The following is a 21,450-nucleotide window of genomic DNA, read 5'->3' on the forward strand; positions in this document are numbered from 1 at the left end:
TTTGACAAGACAGTTGAAGCATCAAATGCTAAGCCTAGAGGAAACAGAAAATCATTTCCCTCTATTATGAATATAATGTGAAGAACAATGTAATAAAAACAATGTGCTGATCTGCCTGCTTATTATAGGTTTCTTAAACCACATTCTGTATAAAGGCAGCTCCCTGTCAGGTGTTAATGCTGTCTTCCCTTGTTTTAAGTATTTGTCAGGTTATGAACTAACTTACACAACACTAATAATAATAATAATAATAATAATAATAATGAGGATGATAATATTGTCATTGACAACAGCAACATAATGCTGTAGAACTCATATGGAACATTTGGAAGATTTCACAACGAACAGCATCAGTTTTTCACCAATATTCAGACACTCAAAATTACCAGCTCCCTTAGCTAAGGAGTTAAAACCTTGAAAGAGCCTTTCATACAACCATCCTTTGTGTAAAGTAAAAACAAAAAACAACAACCAAATCATCTACAAAGTCTGGAATATCAGAGTATGATTCAAACCCCCTTCTTGCAACTTGGATGAACCAGGCAAGTCCATGACGTAGGCCTCTATAGGAGCTGGAAACTTGCAGAGTCAGGGTCCCAACTCCCACAGAAGACTACATGCACAAGCTTCCTTGGCTCAGACTTCCATGCTCAACACATGGACATCAGAGGTGGTTGTTAGGGACCCACAATACCTCAAGGGCAACACTGCTGCTGCTGCTCCCTGCATGTGTACCACTTGTGACCTCCCTTCATATAATGCAATACACTTCCTTAAGCCACCCCCTTTTCAACAGCTAGAACAACCCTACTCACCTTTCCCTTCTTTGGTGTTTCAATCTTTGTCAGGGCCTCTTTTGTGTGGGCTTCCAGAAGGTCCAAGTTCGGAATTGCAGGGGGCGGCACTTCCTTTGCTTTCTTGCCTTTTTTCTTCCCTTCCCCTTTTACTTTTGGCACCTTGGGGGGTTTGGGCGGCTTGGGTGGCTTAGGGGGTTTGGGTGGTTTGGGTGGTTTGGCTAGTTTGGGTGGCTTGGGTGTTTTTGTTGCTTTTTGGGCCTTTTTCTTAGGGACTTTTTCAACCGGTGGTGGCGGCGACGGTGGCGATGGCGGTGGTGGAGGCGGTGGTGGCGTCAGTGGTGCAGGTGATGGGATTTCTTCTTTCTCCACAGGGCTGACCTCTTCGACATTCACATTGGCACCCACTTCAGGTTTGTTGACTTTCAAGGCATTCTGAGGGAAAGAGAAACACAAACATGCTCAGAGCCTGCTTTTTTTTTTAAAAAAAAGGATACTTGATCTCTACAGAGTATTGATTGTATTCCTGACAATCTAGGGGGGTCTGAGGCTGTGGTGTGGCCCAGTTTGCATGTTACAAAGGCAAAAGTTTGCTAGCCCTCTGGCTTCATCTCCCACTACTCCAGGAAACACAATATAAACCATATAAATTATCTGAGGCCCTTCTTTGTATATAACTCCTCCATGTGAGGTCCAGAGGGCGGCAACACAAAAATGGCCCTTCTCTGCAGCAGCTCCCTGTTTGTGGAATGCTCTCCCCAGGGAAGTTCTCCTGGCACCTTCATCATATATTTTAGGTGCCAGGTAAAAACATTCCTCTTCAACCAGGCCTTTGGCTGATTAATATTCTATGGCCTTTTAAATATGTTTGTGTGAAAAGGGGATAATTGTTTTGCTGTTTTGTTTTACAGTCAAACCTCAGCTCCCGAATGCCTCCATTTTGGAATGTTTTGGCTCCCAAACGCCAAAACCCCAGAAGTAAATGCACCGGTTTTTGAATTTTTTTGGAAGCCGAACGTCCGACGTGGCTTCCGCTTGAGTTCAGGAAGCTCTTACAACCAATCAGGAGTGGTTGTCGAATATTTCGGAAGCCAAAAATGCTTCCAGAACGGATTATGTTCAACATCCGAGGTTTGACTGTACAGTGGTACCTCGGGTTAAGTACTTAATTCGTTCTGGAGGTCTGTTCTTAACCTGAAACTGTTCTTAACCTGAAGCACCACTTTAGCTAATGGGGCCTTCCGCTGCCGCTGCGCTGCTGCTGCACGATTTCTGTTCTCATCCTGAAGCAAAGTTCTTAACCCGAGGTACTATTTCTGGGTTAGTGGAGTCTGTAACCTGAAGCGTATGTAACCTGAAGCGTATGTAACCCGAGGTACCACTGTAATTATTTACTTGTTTTTATCCTGTATTTTATTTTGTGAACCACCCTCAGATCTTATGATGAAGAGCGGTATATAAATCTAATTAATAAAAATGTAAAAAGAAGATCACATGGAAAGATCACTATGTGATCCGGCCTCTGCAGCTCTCACAAGCTTTGCAAATTCCTAATTTACTGGTGTGGAGTGAGAAGGGGAATGGAGAGGGAGCATAGGATGGGGGTGAATATGACCCACAAACAAAAGAATTGGGTCTAAAAAGTAGCCAAAGCTACTCTTACAGAACATGCAATCCACTCAAACTAGATACTCCCTGAGGAGGTAGCTGTACATAGAGCTTGTAATGTCTGAAAAGTTTTTCTCTCATTCCTAAACACGGAGAAATGAGCTGATAGGTTCTGACCATTCCACTGGAAAATACAGGCAGACATCTCAGGAAGGACCAATCAACATGCCTATTTTCACTATCTAGTTTAATTTGCAGTTTGTACCATGCTATTTTTACTTTTTGTGGCTGTGTCAGCTTGACAGGTCTTTCAGAAGAATATTTCTGTACTGAGCATCACAACGGCAGGGTATATTTATTTTCTTTTATCCTTGGAACAACTACCATTGATTTAAACATAAAGGGGTGTCCCAGCTACACGTACAAACTTTGCAGAAGTTTATTATATAGTCACACACTTCCATAATTTAGAAAAGTTGTTTTAATTAGGAGAACGTGATTATCATCTAATTATAATTTTAAATGTGGAGAATTACTATTTGCTTCATTTGTTCTCTTGTTCTTGTTTTTACGTTTTTCAAAAAGCCTCTCCCATTCTTTTCTCTCTTTATATTTTTTTTTGGCTAAAACAATAGAAAATGAAGAAAGAAATGTTTAAAATGCTAATCAGTTTTAAGAGAATGCCTTTCAAATTAATTCGCATGGGAGAAGCAAAACAGAATTACATTGCCCCCCAAGGTAAAAGGTAGCAGTAAAAGATGCACAATAAAAATTAACAGTGTGTGACTAATTAAAAAGACATTATTTCCTATTTAATGCTGTCGTTTTAATAATCATCAGAATCCATATTCTACATGGAACCCATGAAAGGCAGATAGATTTTTAGTAGCCCCTATCTTGGTATCCTTGCACTCAGAATAAAAGGCAGAGCTGAATTCATTAGCCCTGATCCTTCACCCACTGGGCACAATCCAATTTATTGGCCATGTTCAGATGATTGCACTTCAGTTTAAGAAGCCAAGATGCAAACAAGACATTTGACCTTGCATACAGCCTCTTCATGAGATTGGGTGAACAAACCAGGAAGTCCTCCATTAACTACAGCTTCTTATCATGTACTGGCTATGGAACTATGGTAAATTCCTTTGAAACAAGCCAGGATATGAAGCTATGGTTTCCAAGCTGGCTTAATATCCTAACTTGTTCTGAAGCCATTAACCATTCCCTCATTTCTTATTCCTTATTTAAGTTCTCTAACCAGTTGCTTTATTTATCCATTTCAGAATAACAGAGTGAGGCACTAGAAAGACATGCAGCTTCAACTTGTCCATTGAACAGCAAGTCATTTCCATTTGGGTGGATTTCATGTGTCTGCCATATTAATGTATAGAATGTCTCCTAAACCAAATGGGCAATACTTCCCTGGAAGTTCCCTGGAAGTTAGATGACTGATATTTTTGATAGGGCTTCTCAGTGATGGCTGCCTTTCTATGGAATTGCCTCCCAACTAAGATCAGATTATCCCCCACCATTGATGACATTTAAAGGTCATTTTAAGACATGCTTATTTTGTCACACATTTTTAAAAAATATTTTAACAATTAAGATTTAGTAGAATTAAAACATATACATATAAAAGATCACATACAGATTGATACAATAAAAACATCATCTTCCCTTTCATCGCGGTTTTTGGCTGCCACCATAACATGCAGAACCAAGTCCAATCTCAGTATATGTATCGTCATTTTAAGATGTGCTTCAGATATAGGCCAAATCTGTACCATACATTCAAAGCGCACTTATATACAGTGGTACCCTGGTTTAAGAACAGATTAGTTTATGAACAACTTGGATTAAGAACGCTGCAAACCCGGAAGTAGATGTTTTGATTTGTGAACTTTGCCTTGGAAGCAGAACATGTTTTGCTTCCTGTTGAGTGTGTCCCATTTGTAAATTGAGTCCCCTGCTGCTATGGGAAAGCACACCTTGGTTTAAGAATGGTTTGGTTTAAGAATGGACTTCTGGAACAGATTGAGTTCATAAACCAAGGTACCGCTGCACTGCTTTAACAGTCATGGTTTCTGCCAAAGAATCCTGGGAACTGTGGTTTGTTAAGGGTGTGAGTTGTTCAGAGATGGTTATTCCCCTCACAGAGCACTATAATTTCAGAGTTCCCAAGGAAGAGGGACTGACAGTTAAAACCTCTGAAAATGGTAGCTCTGTGAGGGATCTCCTAACAACTCTCAGCACCCTTAACTAAATTATAGTTCTCAGGATTCCTTGAGGGAAGCCATGACTGCTTAAAGTGGTATGATGCTTTAAATGTATGGTGCATATGAAGCTATAGAAAACCCAATTATGTAAAAGAACATGGAGAGACTTTTTAAAAGGCCTCATGAGTGCATTAGATCCAGCAATTTGTATTTACCTGGCTATTATACTTCTGAGGCTTAACATTGTGAATGAAGTTTAAGTTTCCTTTTTAGGAAGGAGGGATGTGGTCTAAAATGCACGAGGCCTTCAAATTTAAACCCGTGACTTTTGTATCTTCCATGAAGATTGTTGACCATACACAGGGAAATGTAGGATACAAATTAATATTAGTGAACTACCCTTTAGAAACACAGAAATCAGTTTGTTGACATTTTATACAGAAATGCAAGAAGTGTATATTCAAGAAAGAATACCAACCTCACTTAATCTTATTTCTTTGGCAAGATCCTTAATAAGTTGTGCGGGTTTAAAATGTTCTGGGAGTTCATCTTCATGGTCTATTAATGCCTAGAGCAGAATAAAGCCAAATAAAAAGGTTCAAATGTGCATCAAGAGAGCTTATAATTTCACATTGTTAAAATTATGCAAGGCTAACGTCAGTGCTTTTTTCGGGGGGGACGGACGCAAGGGTACACAGACCCCTAAACATTTAGTGAATCTTTGTCCTTTTGTCCATCCATTTACTGTATTTATTTTTCCCGATTTGAACTATAAAATGGTGATTTTCTTGAGTCAAAATGAGAGTACCCCTAAACATTTTTTTAGGGGGGGAAGCACTGGCTAACATTATTGAGTACTTCAGTTCAAAGCTCAGGCTGGATCCAAAGGTACCCTTATTTTAATTATTTTATTTTTTAAAAAGTTAATATACTATGTATGGAATACTTCGTGAATCTGTGTGTCATGCTTGAGCAGGGCGACCCTGTATATGTGCATTGAAGGGCTTCTTCCATTAATGGGAAGAGGTTCGGCCTAATGGACGCTTCCCCATCCCTTCCCCTACAGCCCTTGTGCTATCTCCCAATTTGTTCTGGAGGGTCTCCAACCCTTCATTCACAGAACCCCAGTTGCAGAACTCTGGATCCAACCACCATTCCTTCATTCTTATCTAGGGCAGTGTGCAATTTATCCTAATCTAGAGATGAGATATCATCGAGGCAACACTTTGGTATGAAATCACCTCCCGAAATCTTCCCAAGGAAGCACATTAGGTTTCTCTCTTCTGGTGCTGTTTGCTAATCCTCCTCTGGTTTCCCTGTATTCTCACAGCAGCTCTCTTTACCTTCTTGTGATGTGTCCATGCACAGACAGGACATACGGGGGTCTTTCCCATATTTCCTCAGGCATGCAGGGATACTCTGCTTCTCCTCTTGGCACAATCCATAGACCAGCCCCTCTCTCTCACCCTAACCTACCTCCCAGCCTTGTTGTGAGGATAAACTGGAGGGAGGAGAACCAAGTATATATATTTATATAATAAATATATAAATGATACAGACAGTCCTCGTTTTCTGCTTCTTTTCTCTGCTACACATAAACAATAGCTGAACACATCAAGCAGGATTTTAGTTGCTCACGTATCTCTTTGAATAAAGCTTAATGAGCTTGTTTAATAGTGCAGGATGCAAAATGTTTTGTTTCATTGAAAGCCTTGTATGTGAAACCATTCGTTCTATTGGATTTCTCAGGCTATTGTTTTGAATTTCTCAGATTATTGCCTCTGTTATTTGCAGACATCTCTCTCCCTGTTGCCCCATCCTTTCCCTTTTTTTTTCTTTTTGCAGCCACGTAAACCCACCTGCTTTTTAGTCCATGACCGGAAAGCGCCATTGAGGATCTTTGCTCCCTGGACTAAATGAGAAGGAGGCTGCTTCCCTGCTTTGTGCAATCCTAAGCAAAGCAGAGAAGACAACGGCCATTCAATAAAGGTGATCAATTTCTGTTCACGCACATTTTCAAAATGAAAAAGGTACATTCTTTGTTTTATGAAGGGGCAATCTAAAAGCAAGTGGACAGTCTGAAAAGCATGCTGTAAGTATGAATTTGTATGGTCATAAAATCAACAGTTCCAAACTTTAGAATCTGAAATTTCAGAACAGGTGAATTTTCAACTTGAAATCTGCTCGTTTATTTTGAGATTTGGCAATGGATTTCAAATGTGGTGTCAAATTAAAATTAGTAGATATATTTGTCCACAAAAAATGGATTTATACATTCATAATATTACAATTCCAGATACATAGGGCTGTATCCAACATGGGATAAACAGAAGCCCTGCTACCTGCAACTGTGGAAGCAGAACAAAACAATAATGGTTAGTAATCATCAATAACCCTGTCTTCCATGAATTTGTCTAATCCTTTTTTAAAGCTATTGCTGCCTCCTGTGGGAGCAAGTTCTGTAATTTAACTGTGTGTTGCACGATGAAGTACTTTCTTTTTTCTGTCCAGTGGTGGTAATACAAGTCTACCTCATGTTTACACCCTGTTCTGAAAAAGTTCAAAGCAGTATACACAAAGTTCCAAAATCAGAGTAGTTAGGAATTAGTCAGCATTTGACTTTATACAGTAGATGGCCGACCTGTGGCATGTTTATTTTAAGTGTAACATGCCTTAATTAGATATCAGATTTTGCTACATTGTCAGGGCTAAGACACATAGTACTTTTCCACAAGTATGCTACAAAAGAAAATGGCACTTTACAAAGATTACAGGGCATGGGTGTATTGTGTTCAAGGTCTCTGCGCAGTATTTGGCACCGTTTAACCAACCTGAACTCTTGTATTCTTCTGTAATAAGGGTATCAATTTTACTGTGGTATTTCAATGAAACAATTAGACGCCAGAATAGCGGGAACAATGAATGTGTAAGATCCTGGGACAGGGCACAGGTAAAGCAATTGGAATCTAAGAAATTCTCTGAGGAAATTATTAGGCAGAAACACTGTCATTGACTAGTCCCTTCTATCTTGATACAGCAGCTAAGTTAGCACATTAGATTTTCAGTAACGATTTTCTTTTCTACCCTGGAAAGGTGTGATCAAAAGAAAGGTTGAGGGGGTCAACTCCAGGAGAGTGTGATCAAGACAAAGGCTAGCTCCAAGGTCAGTATGTAACAATGCTATGACAGCAGCATTAAAATGAAGGACAAGCAGGTTACCGCCAGGTAAGTAAATAACCTCTAGGAGAATGCAACCAAAAGGAGGCTAAAGAAAGTGACTTTCCAGGAGAATATGTAGGGTGTAGGATCGGGAGGATGACAAAGGTCACATAGGGAAGATCTCAAGAAGATTGGTCACCTCAAGGAGGATACAATCAAAAGGAAACACTTCCAGCAGAGTGGTATCTAAAGGCTTTGTTCTGAATGTAATAGGCAATTAATTTAAATTACAGGATTTGCCAGCCGGAATGTATTTCTAGAGTACTGCACATTTGCTTTTTGCAAGGAAGACCACTTTTGACTCTCAGCATCTTTGTTGTGAAATGTGCTTGTTAGCATTTTGGTGGATAATTGACTCCACAAGAGTCCCCTGTAGAGTTGTAAACTTGGATTACAAATTAAAATCCTTCATAAAAATCAAATTTGTATTAGTGCCATCAATATCAAATGCATGTTGCTGTTTTTAAAAAAGTTACTTTATTGAAATCTGACTATCTCGTTATTGAAAATCTTTTTTCCAAAACCCATAGGAGGTTTATTCTTTTTAAAATAGCTAGATCATTTTTGTTTATACTTAGCATGGCAAACAATGGAAAGCAAGAAACACACTAAATGCTTTTATTTACCTTTAAATGACTCTAGCAGGTGTCTTCCTGTGTACCAACATGCCGTTTCAAAGTTAGGAAACTGGGTTAAGCTGACAATTTTTAATCGTCTTTCAACTTCATATGCTCTATGATGCATAGTAAAAAAAAAGTGTTTCAGTTGAACAGTTTACAGGAAGCTTTCTAAACCAAAAAGAAAAGTATCTCCTAGTATTGACCATAACACAACTGTTGTATGACTGTGGTTTACAGGTGCTTCTTATAATCCAAGCTGTCATAAATCCTCAGCTGCTATGAAAATGACCAGCATAATGTGAAACAGAAGGGCTTTTTACATAGCATTTGCTGAATTAACCATCACAAAATCCCACACTGTTCCTTGGAAAACAATTGACAAACTGCACAAATATACAGCCAAAAATGTTACACAATGTCACATTTTTAACATTAGTGCAATTTATGAATTTACATGCTTACTTTTTGCTCTTCATACAAATACATCTCAGGGTGATTCACAGTAGGAATTTACATAATTAATATACCAACAAAAACATATTAAAACAAAAGCATGCATAGTTAGAACGAAGTCCTATATAGTTCAATGGGACTTATTCCCAGGTAATTGTATAGGACTGCATTCTAAAATACCCATTCTTCGTATGCCTAATTACAGTTAGTTATGCCGACAACTACTATAAACAATAATTTTGAATAGATTTAAGACATTTATGGAACAGAGTTTAGGACAATGGAAGTGGGCAGTTTCATGAGTCTTATAAGCAGTGCTATTTTTCTAGAAAAAGAGGTGCTGGAACTCACCACGAATGCCTCCCTTGTAATCTTATAATGGCAATAGCGCCTGCCTGAGAGGTACCAGAACTGAGTTCTGATGAGTTCTGGCTGAAAAAAAGCCCTGCTTATGAGGTTTATTGATTTTTTTAAAGACATAGTTATGCTTACAAATATGCAAGCATGCTTTATAATCATAACAACAACTGTGGGAATTGTTTATTTTATTGTTTGTTTATTTTCTATTATTTTAATCGGGAAAGAAAATATTTTCTAACTAAGCTAGTGCCACTCTTTGTTGCAGACCCAACAAAATGCACATCTCATTAGAATATTATCAAATTGAGATAAATATGAACATCTTACCTCATCTGCATCTCTACACTTAGGCTATGTAGAAAATGTCCTGCAAAGGCTAAGCAGTCAACAGGAGTTAAAGTTGCATAAATCCATCCTGGAAAAGACAGAAGGGAAAACATTTCAGCTTTAAAAAAGCAGAAGTATAATCACTAGCTTCTTAAATGTTTATAGTCTGCTGCTCATTCACATTTCTTTTCTCATATATACAATGGTACCTTGGTTCCCAAACGCCTTGGTTCTCAAATGCCGAAAACCCGAAAGTAAGTATTGCAGTTTTCGAAAGTTTTTTGGAAGCCGAACGTCAAATGTGGCTGTCGGCTATTGTTTCCGGGGCATTTGCACCAATCAGAAGCTACGCCTTGGTTTTAAAACATTTTGTAAGTCAAACAGACGTCCAGAACGGATTAAGTTTGGCACTTTTGTTTTTGCTATTTATTTTGCGTTTTTGTTTTTGAGTCTCTTTTGGTTAATTTGTTTTTGTGACTGTGTGGAACCCAGTTCAGCTACTGATTGATTTATTGATTGTGTGACAGTGGTAATGGATAAAAGCCCCCCATCCAAACAATGACTATCATCAGTGCAGGTAAGAAAAAATAATAATTTTAATTTTTATCATCTACAATATGGTCTTATTTAGTTTATAGTACAGTACATTGATTATTGCTTTCATTTCATGGATCAATGGTCTTGTTAGTAAAATTCATGTTAAATTGCTGTTTGAGGGGTTGTTTTTAAAAGTCTGGAATGGATTAATTCATTTTGCATTACTTTCTATGGGGAAAGCGTGCCTTGGTTTTGAAACGGGCTTCCGAAATGGATTAAGTTTGAGAACCAAGGTACCACTGTAGTTGAAAGTCCTTTCTCTTGGAGAGTCACCAAAACCTCAAGGGGGCTTCCAGTGCTGACATTCCACTTGCAGAACCGGTTTAGCTCCTGGAGAGGTGAATTTCTTCATTTCCTCCATCCTGCTGTGGTCTCCCCCATGCACCTCTACAAATTTTGCAATGTGGTTCTCCAGCCCAGTAATGTGTACAAAAAGTGCACACAACTAAGGGAAAGTCTCCATAAAAATATTTCTATAAGTGAAAATAATATACTAAAATGCACTACATCAGGGGAACTGTGCTATGCAAAAAAAATGTGTATATTAGGCAGAATTACATACAATTGCATACAATTCAAGAGTGATGTAGCTGCCACTTATTGAGATAGTGCAGAAGTAGGACAGGGTGATGGTGAGTTTGGGGCTGCACTGACATAAATGCCTAACACTGGTATTGGATAGGTGATGGCAAGGCAGCTGCCCCATCACGCCAGCTACTCCTGAGTTGCTGCAGGCCAACCCTGTATAAAATTCCAAACTGCTGAGTACAGCCTCATGGGTGGGTGTTGCTTCTCCTAGCCCAGATTGAAGTATTCCCGTCACAAACTCGTTTGTGTGTGTGTGTGTGTGTGTGTGTGTGTTGGTTGCATGGGGCCATTTAACCAACATTTGAAAGTTTACTGGCTTCTCATTCTACAGAATGCGTGTGTAAATGGCAGAACTTTATATCATTTCATGTCTCATATGGGAAACCCAATCAGATGGACAAGGTATAAATTAAAAGGTAAAGGGACCCCTGACCATTAGGTCCAGTCGTGACCGACTCTGGGGTTGCGGCGCTCATCTCGCTTTATTGGCCGAGGGAGCCGGCGTTTGTCCGCAGACAGCTTCTGGGTCATGTGGCCAGCATGACTAAGCCGCTTCTGGTGAACCAGAGCAGCACACGGAAACGCCGTTTACCTTCCCGCTGGAGCAGTACCTATTTATCTACTTGCACTTTGTGCTTTCGAACTGCTAGGTTGGCAGGAGCAGGGACCAAACAACGGGAGCTCACCCCGTCGCGGGGATTCGAACCACCAACCTTCTGATCAGCAAGTCCTAGGCTCTGTGGTTTAACCCACAGCGCCACCCGCATCCCCATAAATAAATTATTATTATTATTATTATTATTATTATTATTATTATTATTATTATTACAAAACTAAAGCTAACAAATGCGTTCAACGCAGCATCCTCACCTGATGGGATAAAAAGTGTTTGTCCTTGTTTAACTGTGCATTTGTAGCATTTATCCACTTGATCAGCGAAAAACATTTCGCTGTTATTTGCTGCTGACTGCCACCGTTCATAGAGGGAAATGTTTGCAGAGGTTGGCTTGATGAGATAAAATATTTTTTCTCCCTGTAATGGAAAGAAGAGATGTTTTGATTATCATGCTCAAATAATACTATCTAGTATGCCTACAGAAATATATCTGTTCCACCAACAGCTAAAGAATGGTTTGTGGGCCTTTTCAGTTGTTGAGAACGGGCTCAGGAACTCACTTCCGTTTAATGGTTGCAATTTAAGCCCTTCAATGCTAGCCTTTGAGTCACATGCAACACCGTACATTTAAAGAGTTCTCATGCCACTTTATCAGCCCCTGTTTTCCCCCAAAGAATCCTGGGAGCTGTAGGTTGTTTATGATCTCCTAACAACACTCTTTACCCTTAACAAACTACATGTCCCATGATTCTTTGGAGGAAGCCATGACACTTAAAGAGTGCTTTAAACATATGGTGTGGATGTGAGTTGGCAAAAGCTTTCCTGTTTGGACAGGCCTTTGGCCTGCTGACATGAGTCATCTCCTTTGCTGCTTGTGAGGCATCACTGGTTTTAAATGACCACTGTTGGTTGTTGTTGTTGTTGTTGTTGTTTTTGTTTCGTATGCTGTTTTTAACTGCCCTCCTTGTTATTACTTATTGTATTTAAACTGACTTTCTTCCATATGCATTGTATACTGTCATTAGCTGCACTGGACATGGAAAGACAAGGCCTAAATTTAACTAACAAACCAAACAAGTTTATAACACATCCTTCAAATTACAATGGGGTCCTCTGTCAGATGCGGTGACCCAACCTTATTTTGCCTATCATCAAAATAAGTTAACAGAAGCAGGTTGTTCCTGGCTTTTATTTTGTAAAAACATGCTGTCCACCTTAAGCATGTGAGTTCAAAATATTGCACAAAAATAGATTGACAAGTTTGTAGAGACAGCGGTATTAAAACCAGAATTGTGTTTATGTGAAAAGTTTGTTAGTTTGTGGCTGTTTGCTAAGCAGGTTCCAGTGTGGTTTCAGGTTGGATGGGGAACTGCATGTTGAGATTCCTGCCTTGCAGGGGGTCAGACTAGATGGATCCCCTTCAACTCTACAATTCTACAATTTAACGGTTCAGTGGGAAAAGGCAAGTTATAAGCACCACCGCACTGACAGAACTATGGTTCAGGGAGCAAATATACATGCACATATTGAAGCTATAAGAACATGACAAGGGAACTGCTGGCTTTGACCAAAGGCCCATTAGGCTAACATCCTTTTCTCACAGCGGCCAACCAGGTTGCTATGTGAATCCTGCAAACAGGACCTGAGTACAAGAGTGCTCTCTGCACTTGTGAGTCCCATAAATTGGTATTCAGAGGCATATCGCCTCTGAGAGTGGAAGCAGAACATAGCCATTGTGGCACGTATCCAATGATAGCCTTATCTTCCATGAATTTGCCTAATCCTCTTTTAAAGGAATCCAAGCTGATGGCTAACATTGCATCCCACAAGAGTAAAATCCATAGTTTAGCTATCCACTATGCTACCACTCTGCTCCTCTCTCAAACTGTATATGTTATATACCTCATACAGAAACGTAACCCCGACACAAAATCTACCCCCTTTCTCATCCCCCACAATATAGCTGATCTGTAAAAAAGGACTTTATAATCTGAAAGTGGAGACCATGTATACACTTCTGTAATCCAAGAAAATCTTTAATAAAAACAATTAAAAAGAGAAAGAAAGGTCATGCTTCATGGTCTTATACTAGATGTTTGGGGGAGCATTTGCAAAATGACTGCCCAAACTACATGTCAAAAACTGCTGTTTGTTTCTGAAAGTCCTTAATACAGTGGTACCTCGGGTTACATACGCTTCAGGTTACATATGCTTCAGGTTACAGACTCCGCTAACCCAGAAATATTACTTCGGGTTAAGAACTTTGCTTCAGGATGAGAACAGAAATCGTGCTCCGGCGGCGTGGCAGCAGGGGGAGGCCTCATTAGCTAAAGTGGTGCTTCAGGTTAAGAACAGTTTCAGGTTAAGTACGGACCTCCAGAACAAATTAAGTACTTAACCCGAGGTACCACTGTACTGTATTTTTAAGTCAAATACTTACTTTAGCAGCAGAGCTGAAATGGGATATTCAAGAAAAGAGAGGAATTACTATGGAACAGTGCATGATCAAATATGGAATAAAGCATCTTACTTTCAGGACATGGTACCAGGCAGAAGCTCCACCGGAGTCTATGTGAAAATCTGTGTAGCTGTCTTTCACGCAGATCAGGCAGTATTTGGTCACTTTGGGTTTTGCCAGCAAAGCATCATCAGGCCAATAATTTTCCGCCCAAGAAAGTTTCTTCACTATATCAGGAGACTCCACAAAACTGGACATTCTGTTTAAAATATAAAGCAAAAAAGACTGGAATTAGCTTAAAGTCAGCATTAGAGCTAATCTCTGTCAGTCTGCTGTTCCTGGGGAAATTTCAGGATAGTGATTTCAGTTCTCAAAAGTACCAGTTCTCATGTAGCCATCTCTCTCTCACACACAAGAAGGATGAATGAATAACCTTGGAAAACATCAAGATGGCAGAAGTATATAAAAAAAAAAACTTTAGAACTTTTTACTGAGGGCAGGAGGAGCATGAGGTAAATGGGCTCGAAGAACTCAATGTCATATGGACTGAGTATGTTTGGTTTGATTAATCAAATCTGAGAAAGATTATTTTAGGCTAAAAGATTACTTTACCTGGAAGTCACCCCCCTTTTCATCAATGGAGCTCATTTCTGAGTAGACATGCATAGAATTTGACTGTTAGTGGTACTGCTCCATTCTCTCTCTCTCTCAATAAACCCGTTATAACCAATATCAAAACTGATTTGCCAAAATGTTTATTACCCCCCCAAACATGTAAATGTAAGAGCAAACAGTACTATCATTTTTTTCTGAATGCTTCCTGAGTACTGAACAGCTTTATTATATATTCTTCTTTTTAAGCACCTCTCGTGTGGGACCTTAAAACTAAAATGTTCCCGTTGTAAATGTATGTATCATTTACACTTCGTGTCAAGGCAGAACTTTGGAGCCTGTTAAAATGCCATGCTCTTTGTCGAGCACTACAATATTTCCTGGCTGATGATTAAATCAGCAGCATGTGAGGATTGTTTCAACGATCCTCAAGAATAAAATGCTTCCCATCGTTATTCTTTCAGCAGATAGAGGGAAAGCTGTAAAAAAATACCTAATGAAAAATACCTATAATCACAGAGCTTTGAAATTGCTTTTGATCCTTTGTGTGGAAGGAAGGGGGTTACATTATTAAAACAATAAATACAGCCTAGAGAGCTATGGATACTACAAAAGAAATGATCTTGCAATTATCCTTCAGCCTTTCTGTAATCTGCATTAATTATCACTCCTTTCTCTTGTCCAATAAGATGGAATTCTCTTCTAAAACAACCATTGTTTATTTTATTTTTGCCAGAGCTCATCATTTTCTCTGTTTATAAAGGAGCATTCTCCTGCCCCGTAATAATCTTTTTATGTCTATGTAGATTGCCCAGAAGTCCTACAAGAAAAAAGAGGTTTAAATTACATGGTTCAGCAAATCATATATTCATCAGTCGCCCACAAACATTGCCCACAGAAAAAAAATTCAGCAAACTGAAACACAGTTGAATAATGTGTCTGGAAGCAATTTCATAATCTGTAGAGGAAGGCCAAACCATTGATTCAATCATTACATAAGACATAGGTGGATTACTGAGGAATTGTCTTTGTTAATGCTCTAGAAAAAATAATGCTAAATATGCTGGGGAATATTCAGAATCTGTGCAGTAAGGCAGGGATGAGAAAATGGTGACCCTTCAAATCCTGTTCGACTACATCTGTCATCCCCTCTGACCATTCATTATGCTGGTTGAGGCTGAAGGAATTGAAGTCCAACAACACACCTGCCCATCCCAGGAATAAGGCAAGCCTGTTGTTCTATCTTACCTTGTATCTGAAAATTCCAAGTTAATTACATTGAGAACTCTTTTTCTGTTAGTGCTGTAATAGTAATCAACAAATTCCTTTAGCTTCATCTTGCAGTCCTTCTGTTTGGTGACATCGGTGACATCAACACTCCTTTCTGGTCCTGAAAGGGGGAAAAACACCAAGGAAAATGAGAATGTCAAACTGGAGCCAATATGAGTTGTGGGCCGAGGTGGAACTCAAAGGGCATGGTGGGTTGTCACCACAGGGTGTGCCTGAGGAGAAAATGGTTCATACCGTCTTTCTGTGAAACTGTGCTGGTGATAGATAGATCGATAGATAGATAGATAGATAGATAGATAGATGATAGATAGATATATATGATAGATAGATAGATGATAGATAGATAGATGATAGATATAGATGATAGATAGATAGAGATGATAGATCGATGGAAAGCTTGTGAGCCACTCCAAGGTTTGATATTTATTTATTTATTTATTTAAATAAATAAATATCTGTAAGCCAAACTTTTGTATGAAAATACAAGGCAATGCACACCACGCAATAACTACAACAATAAAAACATCAGTCAAAACCTCCACTGGTTAAAAGAAAACTCACATTTCCAAGGCTTGGCTAAATAACATTGTTTTCAAATGACGTCTCTAAAGGAAGACAAGGATGATTCCTGCTGAGCCTTCAGTGGCAGGGCCTGCCACACTAAAGGCTTGGTCCCTAGTAACCTCGTGGGTATAAGTGCCCTATCAGAAGATCTCAGTGATCAAGATGGAACATCAGGGATCCAACGGTCCTTAAGGTACCTTGGACCCAAGCTGCTTGGTGATTTGTGAACTAACACACAAGAACCTTAAACCTGACCTGGTGGCAAATTGGCAAATCTCAGACCTCAGAAGAGCAATAACATGTTTCCAATAGCCTGCTCCTGTGAGCAGTCTGGCCACAACATTCTGCGCTTGCTGCATTTTCCAGATCAGATACAAAGATGCTACATAGAGTGTGTTACAATAATCAAGTCTTGAGGTTATCAGCGCACGAACTACTGCGGTCAGGCTATTTCGTGCCAGCTGGAGCAAGTAGAAAGCACTCCTAGTCATGGAAGTCAATCAGGTGGTCTATTCCAGGCACGGTCAACTCCCAAGAGACTGTGATCTACTCCCAGTATAAAAAAACTGACAGTGATCTACCCACTATCATTGCCAAGAGTTGTTGAGTTTTTTGGGGGAAGAATTGACCAGAGTTGTTGAGCTTTTTTGGGGGATCAATAAGGAGCTTCATACCATGATCCACAACAAACACCCCCACGATCGACCAGTAGATCGCGAACCACCTGTTGGACAGAAATGGAACGCATAGTACCTCCAGACTGCAGGCCTGTTCTTTTAGAGATAGTACAACATCTCTTGCATCGTGGCCAATGTTAAAAGGCTGCAAACTGCTCTACAGAAAATGTTCAGAAAGTGATCCTTGGTAAAACTTCTCTAGTCTATTTATTTTTCTTAAAATTCCCAAGTTGAAATTAAAGCCACATCCAAGGATGAAATGCATACAAGCTTTCACCTTTAAAGTGAAAACACCACTGAGGTATATCAGTGTATCTGCATATACGATCCCCTGCAAAGCATTGCTGCAGAAAAAAAATTAAAATACATCTACAAGGCAGCTGTCCCCACTGAGGTATCACAAAGTATTCCTCAAAATTGAAGCTGTCTGGACAAGCCCTGCTTTAGCTCTTCAGTGTTCCTTTGCTGGAACCATATGTATTCTCACATCATGGAAGTCCTTTGTAGCACAAGAAGATAGTGCGATGTTGTCAATATTTCCCCTGATGCCTCGGGATAAGGCCTGAACAGGCCTGGAAGTTGTGTTGCTTGCTATATTTACCCCATGCTTGTAGGATTCAATATGAATCTGTGTATTCAGCATTTATTCAGTGGAAAATAGCAGAATGTCAACATGGCTGGTAAAGTAAGAAAAACAGGGAGGATCAAAGCCTGAAAATGCCAGGTGGCTATCTTGCGTAGATAAGACGAGAGTTTGGCACACACACTGTTGCTTTCATTTTAAAGCCAAGGGGATATCTACAGTCAAACTCCCCTTTCTCCAGGAATGCTATAGGTGCATGACCCATATGCCAGTCAGCCTTGTCAGCACAGTGCAACACTATAGAAGAGGAAGCCAAGGAGTTTGTGAAAGCAACACACTTCTACACAGCTACACACCCTGACACCCGGATGCAGAACTGGGAGGGAAGAACCCAGAGCCAACAGAGATGCTTCCCACTGGTGACCTTAAGTCTGAAGGGATGAAAGCAGTAGGATCTTGCCTGATAGATTAACAGCCAAGCATAAGGCTAAGTTAGGCACTGTGTGCTGTTTCATGCCTTGTGCTTTATAGAAACCAGGTGCAGGAATTAGACTTCCTGCAGGCTAGCTTTGCCTGGCATCCCATGAGCTATGATTGGGCACAAATGGTAGGCTGGAGTATGTAGCTTTACCCCGCTGGTCTTTATGTTTATTGCTGTACTAACCTGTATGCATATCTGCAAATGGTAATCCAATTCGGCTAATTAGGCTGTGTTTAGGCTTATTGCGCAATTTATGCTTGGATATGCTTTATGCAGTCCAGTCCTGTGCTTTATGCTCAGAAACAGGCTAGCCATGTGCATTGTATGCTGATTTGTACTGTACAGGAATAAAGTGAGGAGCCTTCCTCCCCAAAGTGTGCTTGTCACCTCTGAATCACAAAGAACGGCTGCCCTTGGGCAGAACACCATACTATCTCTAGGCCAACTGATTGAGAAAAGGCTTCAATCTAGGATATTACTGATCATTCAGGAAGGAATGGCATTATTTGTCTCTTTTACTTGTTTTCCCACCAGCGTTTTAGTTATACACTTGGATTTTCAAATGTATTTTTTTTTCTTTTTTAAAATGCCTTGTTTGATCCATACAACCTTTTACATCACATCTTCTGATTTCAAAGTATTCAAAATAATTTATAAAAAAGCAGGGGATAAAACTGTAAGAAGTCATTATCCAACAGATTCTAGTACAGTGGTACCTTGGGTTAAGTACTTAATTCATTCCGGAGGTCTGTTCTTAACCTGAAACTGTTCTTAACTTGAAGCACCACTTTAGCTAATGGGGCCTCCTGCTGCTGCTGCTCCGCCGGAGCACGATTTCTGTTCTCATCCTGTAGCAAAGTTCTTAACCCGAGGTACTATTTCTGGGTTAGCGGAATCTGTAACCTGAAGCGTATGTAACCCGAGGTACTACTGTACTGGCTTTTGAAAATAAATCTGTTCAGTTCTTTACAGTCAAATGTGGCTAATAAAAACCACTTCAGTTCAACGTGGGACTATGTGGGACAATCAGGATGTGCAAAAACACAATCTGCAAAGGAGAAGGTGAACTTGGGATGGATGGCTAAGTTTGCCATGGGAAAACCAGGATTCACGTGTAGAACTTTCACAGCTTTTAAATGCAGGGCACCTCCCTCTGGGGTTGGAAATGGGTCCAAGACAGTCATGGGAAGCCTGTTGCCCCCAGTTGTTGTGGACTCTCATCAGCCCCAACCGGACCAGCCAATGGTCCTGTATGTGGGAACTGTAGTCCAGCTACATCTGGAAGACCACAGGTAAGCAACACTCTCATGGTCTAGGTGATCTAAAAGAATAGTGAAAAAACTAGATGCAAATAAAAGGTGTAGATGAGAAGATGCAAATGGGTGTAGCCAGTCCTCATAAAGGGATATCAAGGCAGCAGCAGACCTGGGATATTAGCTCCGCCCAAGGCATGATGGAGAACAGCAACAACCGGGAAAAGATGAACACTACATTTTACAAGGACAGGAGGAAACATCATGGACAGAATAATTGTCACACACAGGAAGAACAAGGATATCGTTTGAGTGCCTCACCTGTAGTTTCATAAATCATTTAATGTGTCAACACGAATAGAAGTTATTAATATTGCAGTTGTTGTATATGGGATTATTATTTTGACTGGAATGTAATTGAAATTAATAAGATTTTGGAATGCAGAAATAAAGAATACCATCAAACCATGAATTGTAGCATGTGGGGGCCACCTAAATTATATAATTTGGTATTTGAACAATTGGTATTGGTAACTGTATTATAATTTGGCATTGTTATAATGAAGCTATTATTGGACTGTAATCGAAAACTAATAAAAATTATTATATTTTTAAAAAGGCGGCAGCAGATCTGTTTGTTGAAATGCAGGTCTGTTTGGATCACAATTTTTTAGAGAAAAAGTGGCACAGGTGTGAAGAAAATTCAACCCTTATTACACTCACTGCACACCTCCCAATAATCCTTCTCTCCAGGCACACTGGACGTCAGCTGCGGTGGAAGGGAATGACAGCAAGGGAGAAGCTCTGAATAGGGGAAGATATTAGCAATCACGCTGGTCCACAAAGCAGAGATGGAAGCTGCTTCGCTCTTCTCCCAGTCTTGCTGCTGCTGTGCAACTAGGAGCTAAGTCGTGTGAAACTGGGCTCATGGTTTGTTTCTCTCAGACTAATCATGAGCAGTAAGCCTTGACTACAGCTTGCTGTGTGCTTGGAGCCACACAAACTACAAGCCTATCTTCACACACTAAGCCAAACCATGGTTGGGCCCAAAGCACAGCAGCAGGACCAATGGGGGTGGTGTAAAATGGCCACCATTCTTGCCTTATGAACCAGCACACTTAGTTATTTACGCTAACCGATAGTTTGATGGTGTTCTGTGCACGCACCTTTACCTTTGCACCCTTCTCTTTATATAAGAATGGGCCAAATCCAAGTTAAGAGGGCAGCCATTAAGGACTGTCATTTGGGCCTGAAAGAGAAGATTGTGCAGCAAATGAGGCATGGGGGGGGGGGGGAGAAACAGCAGCTGCAGGGAGTTGGGGGAAACAGTGAAGTTTGACTCAAGTTTGGGCTGAAGACTTATTAATGTGATCATATGGCTGGGAGGCAGAAAGGGCTGTAGCTCACAGGGACAGCCTCCAGGTTCAATCCATGGCACCTCCTGGGATAGCTTCCTGCCTGAAGCTCTGGAAGGCCACTGCCAGCCACTGTAGACAACACTGGGCTAGATGGACCAACACTCTGACGCAGTATAAGGCAACTTCCTATGTTCCTGTGTTCAGAAGACTGGCCATCCAAGTCACTAGTGGTTTGTGAGGATGTTTACATGTTTTCCCACACTGGAGAACTACCTGAAAGAACCTCCCCTCAAGGCGCTCTCCGTGAAGTAGGTTCTGAACTCAAAAACAAATACGTACCAACATAGTTTTCAACATCACTAACATAAAACGTCGGTGCAGGTACAGATAAGCCCAAGCCGTCCTTCTTTGGGATGAGGATAGGCTCTGTGAATCCATTTTCTTCCAAATATTCAACTGTTAGTTGGCTTCCAGTCAGTTTTATTACCACGTCTTCAGCACTAAAAATTCGAAACAAAAGAAAGAATAATTCCAATATTAAAAGACTTTCACACCCAGTCCGTATTTTCTTTTCCTTTATTACTGATGAAGCAGGCTGCAGATCAATGTATGGCTCTCCTTGTTAAGACACCACTGGTCTATGAGCCTCTCTAAGTCTTGAGTAATTCAATCAAGCAGCCAGACAAATATGAAGAACTTTAAAAGAATCGTTTGTATTTCTGTTATGAGCACATCTAGTGATGCCACCAAAGTTTATTTTTAACTGTGGCATGAGA

At 40.2% G+C, this 21,450-nt stretch overlaps 1 protein-coding gene across 2 annotated transcripts in view; it reads right to left on the reverse strand.

Annotated features, from left to right (window-relative positions):
* PHF2 (PHD finger protein 2) overlaps nt 1-21,450 on the reverse strand; it is a 121,199-nt gene that overhangs the window by 19,047 nt on the left and 80,702 nt on the right. For both annotated transcript variants that reach the window (XM_080996728.1, XM_080996729.1), the window contains exons 4-12: nt 21,014-21,174; nt 15,717-15,858; nt 13,929-14,115; nt 11,653-11,815; nt 9,598-9,685; nt 8,464-8,570; nt 6,478-6,569; nt 5,097-5,186; nt 816-1,229 (exon numbers count right to left, since the gene is read on the reverse strand). In XM_080996728.1, the coding sequence (XP_080852854.1) occupies nt 816-1,229; nt 5,097-5,186; nt 6,478-6,569; nt 8,464-8,570; nt 9,598-9,685; nt 11,653-11,815; nt 13,929-14,115; nt 15,717-15,858; nt 21,014-21,174 (1,444 nt within the window). The remainder of the gene's footprint in view (nt 1-815; nt 1,230-5,096; nt 5,187-6,477; nt 6,570-8,463; nt 8,571-9,597; nt 9,686-11,652; nt 11,816-13,928; nt 14,116-15,716; nt 15,859-21,013; nt 21,175-21,450) is intronic.

This window comes from Podarcis pityusensis (genome assembly GCF_964106645.2).
Source record: "Podarcis pityusensis genome assembly, chromosome: 2".
Taxonomy (NCBI): Eukaryota; Metazoa; Chordata; class Lepidosauria; order Squamata; family Lacertidae; genus Podarcis; species Podarcis pityusensis.